General features: G+C 44.0%; 1 protein-coding gene across 2 annotated transcripts in view; it reads left to right on the plus strand.

Moving 5' to 3' along the window:
* Window positions 1–10,562, plus strand: part of ISCA1 (iron-sulfur cluster assembly 1) — a 55,313-nt gene extending 44,751 nt beyond the window's left edge. For both annotated transcript variants that reach the window (XM_085869158.1, XM_085869159.1), the window contains one exon: window positions 6,783–10,562. In XM_085869158.1, the coding sequence (XP_085725284.1) occupies window positions 6,783–6,931 (149 nt within the window). In that variant the 3' untranslated portion in view covers window positions 6,932–10,562. The remainder of the gene's footprint in view (window positions 1–6,782) is intronic.
* Window positions 10,563–12,922: the final 2,360 nt, after the last annotated feature.

A 12,922-nucleotide genomic window follows, 5' to 3' on the forward strand; every position in this document is an offset into this window, starting at 1 on the left:
ATATATGCCCTCAAGTCCGTCTTGCCATCGTACGGGGGTAGCAGCACCCTTGGTCCTTTTGCGGTCCCCCCCTCCTCCAGTTCCCAAGGGACTCCTGGAGGGGTGTACCTCCCAAGTCCCAACGGTGCCTCACTCCCACAGGGTCCGAGCCATTTGCCCGGGGAATTTACCACCCCTGTCCGTGCCCCACGTCGTCCCGCTCACTCTCCCAAGCCATTGGACTCTCACTCTGCACATCCACTGGAACAGTCATACCGGGTGCCCGCATTAGGCCAAAAGACCCCGCAGCCTCTACCCTCCCCAAGCTTGGCATGCTCACCCCTGCATCGGGCAACCCTCCTACTCCACCCTGTGACACCGGCCCCACCTGGGCACGATCCGCCTCGAGGGAGCGTATCCTCTCCCCCTGTTCCCGAAAGAGGTCACCCTGCCTCTCACACCTGGTCTCCACACATTCTGCCAGTCTCCTCTCCATATCCTCTATTTTCCCCTCTATTACTTAATTTAATTCTCCCTTCTCCCGTTCTCTTCCCTCTTGCGTCCCAAGCGATAGCTCCCCGAATTCCTCTCTTATTTGCTCCATTTCCCCTTTTACCTGTGCCACCTTCTTGTTCATCTCTGCAATTTCCTCTTTCGTTGTTTTAAACTGCTCTTCCGTTTTGCCCTTGTGTGTTTCTATTCGTTTCCCCATTTCCACTGTCTTTTCCTCTGTTTCCCGTGTCTCCCCTTTTACTTCCCGCCGCAGGTTTTCAACCCTCTCTGTCATTTCCCGATGTCTCTTTTCACATTCCTCCTTCACGACTTCCAATCCCTCTCTTATTTTCCCCTGCTCTTTCTTTAATTGCTCTACTGTCCTTGTGTTTTTTCCATTTCCCCCTTTAATTGGTCTTGTCCCTCCTTTACTTTCTCCAGCCCATTCGGCAGGCCCGCACCCATGCACTGCATTTCTTCCCGCAGCGTTTGTACATTGCCATCCATTTTCGCATTCATTTCCTGCGCATTTGTTTTCATCTCGTTCATTGCTTGTAAGATCATGTCGAGTACATTCGGCAAGGATCGGGGGTTTTGTCGGAGAGGGGGAGGGGAGGTGTCGTACACCGCTGCCGCGCCCATTTCGGGCTCTGGGTGCAATTGGGGGGGAAATTGTTCCTGCATTACAATGGAAATGTCCTGCACGGGGATTTCATCCTGGACCATGGATTCTACACATTCTAAATCCATATCTACCCCCGGCTCCTGCTCGCCTTGAGACTCCATCTTATTTCTCGTAAACGATTTAATTTAAATTGCTCGTAATTTGGAGGGAATGGGGGGGGGGAGGGGTCGCCTCGCACACCCCTGGTCCGATCCCCGTGAAGTTAGCCTGGAGACGGGAGAGTTTGTTTCCTGCTCGCTGACACCAGTGTTGCGAATTCGCGCCCGCCGGCGTGCGATCGACCGCTTGTAGCCAAAAGCGGCCGCCTCGCTCACCGGAACGGTCAATTCAGTCGTGACCCTCCGGGAACTACCGCCCGGAGCCAGTCATGGGTGGGGGTTTAACCTCACCACAACTCAGTCCGCATTCTACCCGTGCGAAATAGGGCCCGGTCGCCGAATGGTCGATTTACCTAAGTACTCGCGCGAGTAGCGTACCGAGGAGTTGTACCACGCCACAGGCCGACTCCGGACACGAACCGCTTTAGCGGTTCGTTCCGAATTACAGGGATAACCGAGCGCAGTTATCGTCAGCCTTGACGGTTCCGATTAATTACCGGGATGTTGAAACCCACTACGAATCCCTTACGTGATGCAAGATGGAGATTCAATAAAAGGAAGGAGACGAAGCAAAGCGGGAAACAGTTCAACAAGCAATGCACATTTATTACGGAAACACGGAAGGCACGTATATTAGTCAAGACAAGATGCAACAAAAGCAAATGCAATACGACCGAATAAGAGGGCAATTATTTACAACACTTATACTGTTCAACTTGTCAGGACTCGGCGCCACATCACTCATACAAAAAGCAAAGGAAAGAAAGCCACCCTCACAGGCAAGGAGGCAGACAGGTCCGTGGACCAAATGTGCGTGGATCCTGGAGGAGCGGCCAGGTCCACGAGACCGAGAAGGTCTTACTCGTGACGCGATGGCGGGCAAGCCGCAATGTTCGCGCAGCTGCACCCCGACTCCGTGCCCCTGGCGTGGTCGGTGAGCCCTCTCCGGCGTGCTCCGCGCAAGCAGTTTTGTTGGCACCACGTTTAGGGTGGGGGAGGAATGGGGCCCCCCAGCACTATCTCAGCGTGGATGGGGGGGGGGGGAATTGCTGATGCTCAGGGAGAGGGGAATGGCTGGCTGGCTTGGACCCCGCGACGAGACGAGCGACCCCCACACCGCAACCTCGTTGCCGTCCGCAGTCTTCACTTGACTCGAACTTGAGCTCTTCACTTGCCCCGACCAGCCGCCTGCAACTCAACCACGCGAACTCCCCGAGTCGCCTTATGCTCGCGTCTTTATAGGCAGCAGGAGGAGCCTATATGCAAATTTCAGGATCAAAACGCGATTGGAAGCGGGGCCACGCCACCCTCTGTTCAGCCATTGGTGCGGCAAAAAGGAAGCCTTCCTGATCCGAATTTCTCCCTCGGAAAGGCCGCCATTTGCGCTCGCGGCTCGATGCGTTCGGCACCAATCGCCGAATGGGCCCTGGACAGCACGACGTTTGGTGTTGACTGGTGGTGTGGTCGATGGTTGGAGAAGGAGATAGGCGAAGGTGGTGGGGGGTTTTCTGTGGTGTTTTGGTGGTTGGCATGCGTCGTTTGGGAATGGTGGTGAAGCGATGTTTGCGGGATGGAGTTGTGAAGGTAAAGGTAGTGGCTGTTTGCGTTGTTGGCGGCTTAATGGTCGAAAATAACAATAGAGAAAGAAAAATGGCTAACTCAAAGCGTCGCAGCCCGGATGAATCACACATATTCCCTCTATACAACGGGTTTGGGCTAACTACACATGAACTTACCGATATATCTCACCTGAGGACTCTTTCTGGTGTAATGCGAATTTCCACAACCGTAACTATATATATATATAAATATATATATATATATATATATATATATATATATATATATATATATACATATATATATATATATATATATATATATATATATATATAGCATAATTTTGTAATAAAAAAAATATTTTCATGACATCTTTTCTGAGGTTTTAAAGTAGAAAGTAATTGCATCTATCGCTTTTTATTATCATACTGCTGATTTTGATTTTAATTGATTTGAGATGTAATGTTGCTGCTGTCCTCTTCTCATGTTTCATATTAATTTTGCATGACAACACCTGTCCCTGCCTTTTGAATATTTGATCTTGGGTCGCTCACATTTTTTAGCTTTCTATTTCTTTGAACCTTGTATAGCCTGGTTGCCAGGCTGTTTTCCTTTTCCTTTCTTTATTCCCATTTAACTTGGTTTTCTTCCTTTCTCGTGTTTACATTATCTGCTTCCACATCGTGATGTGCTATTTGCACCTATACTCGAATCCTCCCCTTGCTTTAAGCTGCATTTACCCTCCTATAGTGTCCATCTATCCTGCCCGATGGTCACATTTTATAATGCAAATTGTTAGTATTTCCCGTCATGTACTTATTATTCCTCAGAATGTGCAGGTGACAGGCCTTCCTTGTGCAACTTTCTTTCTTTAATTGTTTATATGTCACATGCATAATGGGGATGGTTTACTCTTTGTGGTTTGCAGTGATCAAGTCTGTTTGTGAATTAATTTATCACATCTATCCTTTGTTATAATGTTTCTTTTATATGCATGTTAATTAGTATACAATTTAATAATATTGGAATGTATTATTTTATAGCCATTTTCCTTTTCTCCCTGCTTGAATGTTTGTTTATGTTCAGTGAATAAAACCATTACCATACCGTTAACGTATTATCCTAATAACCTTCCAGTCCTTCATATTATCAAATGATCCTGAAACGACCAAAAAAAAAAATTTAGTTCTTTCTTTTGGTATCCATAACCACCTCATATGTTTTAAACATGACAAGCATTTATGAAATTCCCTCATTACAAGACTGTGAACTATCTGATGTTCAGCCAAGAATATTTAAATATTCACAAAAGTGCTATATATCACCACCTGCACTTATCAAAACACCCATCTCGATTCTGGGATCTTAAAACTGTTTTAAAATAGCTGACTAATTTGACTGCACTTCCTCGAACCTCATATATTGTATCGCTTTGCAGTTTTGGTAACAAACTGCTTTGGGGAGACAGAGTAATTTCCATGAACACTCGCAGAAGGTGAGAACCAACTGAACGGATGACGTGGAACTGAAAGCTCAACATGTTGATCTTCGCAGCCATTCCGCCCAATATTTGACGACGTGGAATTTCCCTTCGATATGGCACGACAGAAATCGAAAGTGCAAATAACTTGGCACATTAGCAGCCATTGGGATGATTAACATTCTTTTCCCCCAATACTTAACTCTCCTATCCTAATAAATTAATTCTCCTTTTCTTTTCTTTTATTCACCTTTTTAATCTATTTATTTTTATCCTCAATGACTCAACTCCCTTTGATCTGTGACTGATAAATAATTGACCTTTGCCCTCACCTCAGTTTCCACAGCAGTAATCACTCTCAATCCATCCATCCATTGGGACTATCCTCTGTGCAGAGTGTTGGTGCTGCCTAAGCAGTCTCCTTGACTATTGAGCACAATCCTGGATGGGTCGCCACTCCGACACAGGATACCAGCAAGCTGGCGCTCATTTTGCCGACCTCGGAAGGATGACGGGCAGAGTCAACCCCACCTGGTATTAATTCAACATCAAAGGGGATTTGAACTCAGGATCTGAGGATCTCAAGCCCACCACCCTCACCATTAAGCCAACACCAGGCATACTCTCAATGTTTGGTTGAAAAAAAAATCCAATGTGGTGTTATAGCTGCTTCTCAATTTTGTAATTATAAAATTTGGACTTTGAGAAGACAAATCGAAATATCAAGCATAAGCTGGTATTTTTTTTTTTTCACAATTTGCATTTTTGAGGCGTCCAAGAGGCTGTTGAAAAAAACATTTTGTTTTTGGTTAGCTTTATTCTTGTCCCTCTCTGCAATGTCAACTAAATTTCTTTCTGTATTTTCCTTTTCAAAACATGGCTTCCTCGAATTTTCTTTTTGAAATAGCTGGTAAATCATTTGTAAAGAACACTTTATCAAGATTGCAGCCATATATGAGACGTACACTAGGGGGAGAGGGTGGGTGTATTTGGTGAGAGGATGTATAGACTGAGATGAATAAATTTGAGGAATAGGAAGATAAGAGTGAGGCGAGTGAATACAACGAGGATAGGGAAGTTGTTTGGGATTGGGGTGGGAAATGGAGGCAATTTACATGAGGGAGAGAGGACAAAAATTTGCTTTGTCGTATGAAGCTTTTGGAGAATGGGAAATGAAATTATTTGGGGAAGAAACCATTTCCTGAAATGTGAGCCTTTGTCCTAATTGCCTCATTCATAACCTGTTTTAACTGCCAGCATTGGAGATGAATAATCACAAAATTATCTTCAGTATTTAATTCCTGAGTTGAAGTTTTAAAATAAAACTCGCAGAAGCCCATGCTAAAATATCACAATATAAAAAGAATTTTTTTTTTTATTATTAAAGGAAGCCTTTTATTCTTGTGCTGGTTGAAAGAGCTCACAAATGGGAAGAAATATATTTCTTAACGGCAAATATTTTTTATTTGAGTGATCGAGACAGTGGTCAGTTGCCGACACACCACCCGGGTTCAATTTCTGTTGTTTTTTTTTAATTTTTGTCTGACTTTAAAAAAAAAAATTCCCGTAGGTTTGGGTTAATTTGAAGCAACTTTAACTTACTAATTTTTTCTCTCTCTGAGGAGCATTTCTTTGTTTCAGGGTGGAATGGACAGACATGCATTTTTCAGTAACATACTTTATGTCATTGGTGGTGTTTTTATTCATTGCAAATATATCGTGTTTCTTGGATAATATTGGAATGACTGCTGTTCGGGCAGGTGGGTCTGTCATATTGGGTTGGAGACTGGTATAGAATGCAGCCCATGATAATGACTGACGAGCTAGATGGCTGTAAAATGAGCGGATGAATCGTGGCCAGACCCCATCTTGTCTGCTCTGAGACCGTCTTCGGAAGCTGAGGTTGTTTGTTCTAGAATTGTCTTGTTTAACTTTTTTTGTTTGTTAATTTGGTGGTTTAATGCATCAGTGCATCTCATTGAGTGCTTTCACTTGTGTTCTTGTGTTTGGTTTGTGTGTCCTTGTCTGGGCCATTTGTTATTATGGGCCTTGTTTGAATTTATTGTGGTGCTTCCACCCTCTTTTCATGTTCGTTCATTTCCCTGTTTGTCACCCCCGCTGTCTTTTTCACCTCCATCTCCTTGTTTTTCCATGCTCGAGTTTTAAACTTTTGAAAATTACAATGTGATATTGAAGCATTTTCTACATCCTTTTAAGTTCCACTTTTTGGTGCTGCACATTGATCAAATACTTTAGGTGAAAGGTTGGATATCATAATATACTCGGACGTCTCGGATTGGTTAAAACTGCTTGTTCAGCTTTATTTCACCTTTCCTTTGGAAATGAAGGAATGAGATCAAAGTGGATTTTTATTTATTTATTTTTATACAACATCGACGGATGCATTGTATTTTCCATCGCTCAGATGTGCACTGACTTCCACGATTGACTTTTTACCATAACATTATGTCAATTTTTGTGTGTGCAGGTGTGAGGATCATAATCGACCCAAAGGCTCAACTCACACTTTTGGGAACTGAAATGGATTATGTTGAGACCAAGTTGGAAAACCAGTTTGTGTTCAACAATCCAAACATCAAGGGGATTTGTGGCTGTGGGGAAAGCTTCAACATCTGATCACAAAGTCGACCCTGGACAAATGGAGCGGGGGGGGGGAGTGGTGGGGCGGATGGAGGTGTCTGTGATTTGACTATGTTGTCCTTGGATCAGACTGGAGCATTTTCACCCTGCACCGAGTTTGAGCAAATTCTTCATTTTAGATGTGCGTGTGAACTTTTTGTAACGTTGGCAGCTAAAATGCTGCTCAGGTGATATGTATGTATATTACCTTGAGAAACTGCTTATGTTACGTACAAAATATATTACATTTAAAAACAAATACTGGTATATTTTGCACGCATTCAAACTGATGTTTTAAAATGCCATTTTTTTTAAGCAATCATAGCTGCAAACTAGAAGCAGCAGCATACAGTGAAACGCACAAAAACATGCATGACTTGTTTTGTTATTAACTTCTATTAAAATTGATTTATTGTTTTGTCTTTTCTGAGGATGGGATTGCAAATTGCTTGTTAGATTTTGTTTCTTGTCCTTGCACTCTGGTGCTCTATCACAAGATGAGACCTGTACCTCCTGCAATTGCATTGTCTCGGTAAACCTCTAACTGATGATTTGTGAATTGTAAATTTACTTTTCGAAATCTTGAAACAAGTCTGCTGACTCGGTTATGTATTGCACCAGGACATTTATACGTATGCAGTTATTTATACGTACTTATGCAGTGTTTTTTTTTTTTTTTGTATGATGTGAAAGGGTTTATTTTAAAGGAACATTTCCAACCATTGGTAGCGTTACATGGAATCATTGTACGTATATGTGGTAATGGAGCAATCTTTGGGAAAGGACTAAATGGGGATTGGAGTGAGATTCTACGGAACTCGTCATAGGCGTCCACAATCATCCTTGACCATGTCAAGCGTTGGCAAGGCCCTTCGTTTTTTTTCTTCCGCCCTCACTTTTTCACCTTTGTTTTCTCCACAACCGCTTGAGCGATTGACACAAAAATTTTGACATAGGAGTGCCTACCCAAGGAGTTGAACAAAGAGACATGATTGGATGGAAAATGAGGCTGGCATTCCAAAAAGTCTTTTCTGTAGGCATGGGTTGCAGGGTGTTTCGCATAGCAGGAATAAATGGCCTCGACCTTGCTTCCCTCAACCTCGGCCGAACTATACTATGAAAACCTATGAAAAGTATATTACTGAGAGCTAATTGCTTTCTATTCGACATTGTTTACTTGTCACATCGCCCAAAATAAAAAAAGGTGCGTGTATTGACGTGTTGTGCATTACAAGGGTAGTTCAAGATTGATGTGAACCATTTATGCAACAAAACCAAAAGTATATCGTGATTGGTGAAGCTTCACCAATTTCGAAGGTATACACTGACACTGACACTGACACATATACACACACACACACACACACACACACACACACACACACACACACACACACACACACACACACACACACACACACACACACACACACACACACACACACACACACACACACACACTAATGTAGTTGTGCTTTTATGCCACCCTCCTATTGTTACGAATTTGGAAGCCTTTTGCACACAGACAGTCAGCAGTCCCATAGTTCAGTTATTTCGTGAAGTATATGTGGATAGTTAGATTCCCTCCCCTATGTCTAATGGGTTAATTTCATGTGTGCGCTGCGGGTTTCTTTTATAGTCAGATTTTTTACATCTTTAAATCTGCCAACGCCAACACAACCCTCACTTCCTCCTCCTCCCACTCTGCGGGCGAACAAGCGCTTCACCTGCCCAACCTTCACTTCACACCATGGCGCCATAACGCACGTGTTTCTGACTACGGACGTGGGCACAGCCCCCTCGCCTCGGAGCTCTGACTCCGCCTCATCAAAAAAGAATGTCTCCCCTGTTGACACTGGGGAAGGCAAAAGAGCCTCTCTTGGGGGAGGAGCACTGAGACGCCGACACGCCCCTCCTCCAATCACGGCTGGCCACCACGACACCGGAAACCCCTCGTCCAATCCGGAGGCGAGTTACCAGAGAAACGGATCCCTCCACCCTGCACGGGCGGGGGGGGGATAAAAAGAATCTGAGGCGCTCAAAGACAAGGTGTGGGGGTCTTTTTCGGTCGTGCCTTGGTAATCTTGGTTCCCGTCTTCGTTCCCTGGTCGTCGTTCGTTGGTGGCTGGTCGTCCATTGGGTCCTGGTTGCTCACTGGATTATGGCTGTGTTCGAGTCCCACCGTGGTGGTTCGTGTGTGCTCGTTGGATTGTGGTTCGTGTGGAGCGCTCAAGCTGGGAACCCCGATCCTTTTAACGGAATCTGAGCTCGCAAGTGTGGGTTGGCCAGACCGCACGAGGCGGCCAGGTACCCGACCAAACTCTAACCCCCAGCTTGCCTATCCTCCGTGGCTGGAGGGTCTGAATAAAGACCAGTTGGCCTCATTTCTTTTTGGGTGTGTGTGTGTCTGTCTGTGGCCAGTCTTATAAGTAGAATTGCAAAAGTGCCTTGCTTATTGTACATTGCAATTTAGTCGGATTAACTCTGCTCTGTGTCTCCCTTCCTGATTATTGTGAATAAACCCCATGTTAAATGTACCAGCTCATTTTCTGTGCTTTCTCTCATTGGCCTAGCATGGTTTGGGTTTGAGTTATAGTGCCGTAGATTGTTATTTGGACCGACGTGGCTTTGGTAATTCCCACCCTGTTACGCCGGATCTGAGTCGGTAACAGCGACTCGGTTCGGACAAAGCTGGCCGAGGGTGTGGCTTCCCCGGTAGCTAGACCGCGCGGTTAATTAGGTAAATTGGAATCGGACAAAAGGACCCTAACCACACGGTCGAAATATTGGCGTCCACGGTCCATTAAGCGACCCGTCGACTTTGGAGTTTTCCGGAATGACGACCTTCAATTCCCGGTGTTCGGTGGGAGATGGCCCAACTGCTCCATCTTGCGGTCGCTCCCCACCCCCCGAACCCGGCACCACAACACTATAACCTTTTGGGATGGGTTTACTGTCATTTCAGTACACGTGCTCGATGTCATCATAATTTGTAAATTTGATGCCACCCACTTGTTCTTTGAGTGGTCCAAAGGGATGAAAATTGCAAGGTGACAAATGGGGGATGATTGGAACTTCAACACATCATCTCTGGGATAGCACCCATGTTGTTTGAGATATGGTCGAGTGAAGTTTCTTTTGTACCCACCTTGCACTTGCCCTATTGAATTGCCAGTGAGAATTGATGATCGTTTCCATACTTCTTACATCGATGCCCAATAATTTTCTATTTCTACGGGAAGAAATCTGCTCACTGAAGGGAGGATATTTGTTTACTTGCATGATCGTTGAATACATCTGAGAATGCTTTAAAACACTGCACACCAATATACGGCTATTTTTGAACAAAACTGCACCATTAAAACACTAGGTTAAAGATGAGCATCAGTAAATTGTGCAGTCTCATGAATTTCAGGTGATTTATTCTTCACAAGTAATTTGTTCATACGCTTCTTCTGCAACATATGTGATGTGGCATCTGTCTTGGTTCGTATTCAGAATGTTTTAACCAATGCTCATGTGACTTCCTGTATAACTTGATCAGGGTAGATATTATACATTTAATTGTACAATTTCAGCATTGAACCTTTTTTTTTCACATGTTCCACAATAAAAGTCCTCAAACGTGGCTTCACTAACTATTTCAAAATCGATATCTGACAATCGCTTTCTGTCGAAGTCCTCATGGTTCCACAGCATTGGAAATCTTGTTGCTTCATCATCTTTTTGAATTGCAATTGTTATTAAGAATGCTTTCAAAAGTGATTGCCCTTCTGGTGGAGTATGAACAATTGTTTTAATGCATGCTTTGTGGCTCATGGGAGAGCAGAATGTTGAGGGTTGTGAGAACAGGATCTCAGTGGGTGTGGTAAATTTCAGCAGTGGAAATGTGAAAGACCATGAGGTAGTGGTGTGCAACAGGGTTGAAATCCTGTTATAAAAGCTCATAACCACGGATTAAAGAAAAATTTGCAAGTGTGAACCGTGGCAGCAATCTGACTAAGAAAGCCTCAATTGACCAAATACAGGACAAATTGGAATCAGCGAATCCTTTTTAAGGAGATTTCAAGCTCTGCATCCTAAAGGCACTTAAAGATTTACAAGGACAAAATTATTGTCAAAAGATATGATGCATTTTAGAAACCTCTTACATTCTGTTTGGTCAGCAATATCAGACTTTTTCAGGCATTCATGTGATGAGGCACTTTCTGACCCTCTTGGTAACAGGCAGTGAGGAAATTGCCACACCTCCACCGCCCCGTCGTTCCAGAGTGGGAAGAACTGTGATAAAATGGTCGACAAGTTCTTAGCGATGACAGGTCTGGACTGACATCCGAACATCATATCATCAGCCTACCTGCTGGTTTCCTCTTTGTGACATGTCCAGAGTACGTTGTTGTGAGATCTCTCTCAGTCATAAGCTTATGGTGCACCTCTGAATCAGATATGGTAATGGTGATCCGAACAACAATTTGTTATTCGGATCACCATCTTCGATGAGAGGTCAATTGGCATCAGTCTCCATTAATGCACAATAAAACGAATCGAAAGTGTCCATCCCTCTGATGCCACTCAGGCAAATTTTGCAGATTGTGGATGAGATGTTGCTGTCCTCAATGATGTTTCAATGCTGGTGAGTACATCCCTGGCAGAAAGTGTCCCTGTATATGAAACCTATATCGATGCCATTCTTGAGGATTGACCTCATGTCACGTGTCAGACATTTCCAGAGTTGCGAACTAATCACAAGCTCGCATATGATTGAGACGTGAGATGAGGGAGTAATCATCCCATTGTTCCCTCCACACCTTGAAGTCCCTCAAGGTCATAGACTCGGATAAGACTGGTGGCCGTTGAACTGACAGGTGATGTCTCTGGGATGTTTTGACGATAGGGAACACCATCATCAATGTCAACATCACAGTGGGCAGGCAGCCAGCTATAGCTTCGCATAACAGCTTCATTTCCTGCATGTGTGCCTGTTGATCAACCATGGCAAGTTGCTGCATATCTTTCATGTCCTTTATAATAGCCACCACCCTGGCCACGTACTGAGAAGACACTGCAGGTTTTTCTTTTGGGGGCATGTCTGCATGTGAAACATGCAACTGGAAAGTGAAAGAGACACCAACATGGGACTGGGAAGTCTCCTTCCAGTCGATTATCAAAACGAACAGGAAATTGAAACGGGATCATCTTCCATTATCATTATCAGCATGGATTGTGACCAATGATCACACCCAGAGCCACGCACAATGTTACTTTTGCTGACTGTGCCACGTCAGGTGTTCAAGGAGTCAGAAATAAAGGTATGTTTATTCAAACAATGATTGAACACCTGGGCCCAAAGGCTGCAGAGCACACTGACTCCTTCCTGGATCTGGAAATGGTTACATAAAACATCATGCATAATATGCAGGACCAGGAGTCTCACAGTATCCAACAGAAGCCATCTTTTTTTAGATCCTCGCGGTGGATCTCTAAGTCTTACTCACGTTGTTGTTCTTGTGGACGTTTTTGTTTCACAGCCTACAGTTTTCATCGAAACTTCCTGAAACTTGGCATATATATGTAAAAATACCCTGTGCAGACAGTAACCATCTCCGATTTTAAAAATTCCTCCGAGAAAAAAAGTTATGACGTCAAAATATCTCCGCTAATGGAAATCGCCGAAAAAATAATCTCCGAAACTTGGCAAGCTTTTTGAATTCTGTTTGCGGGAATCGAACAGGGCATTATCAGAGATGAATTACCGCACATATGATACATCACTATGACGTCATATCAATTTTTATGACGTCATTCCTATTTTTTGTTTCACAACCCAGAGTTTTCATCGGATCTTCATGAAACTTGCCATGTATATGCAGAAAGCCCACGCGCAGGCAGTAACCATCTCCAATTTTGGAAATTCTTCCTCGAAAAAAAGTTGACGTCATAATATCGCCGCTAATGGAAATCACCTATACCATTATCTCCGAAACTAGG

The sequence above is a fragment of the Eptatretus burgeri genome, chromosome 2 (genome assembly GCF_056783735.1).
Source record: "Eptatretus burgeri isolate ZD-2024b chromosome 2, Ebu_testis_v1, whole genome shotgun sequence".
In the NCBI taxonomy this organism is placed as follows: Eukaryota; Metazoa; Chordata; class Myxini; order Myxiniformes; family Myxinidae; genus Eptatretus; species Eptatretus burgeri.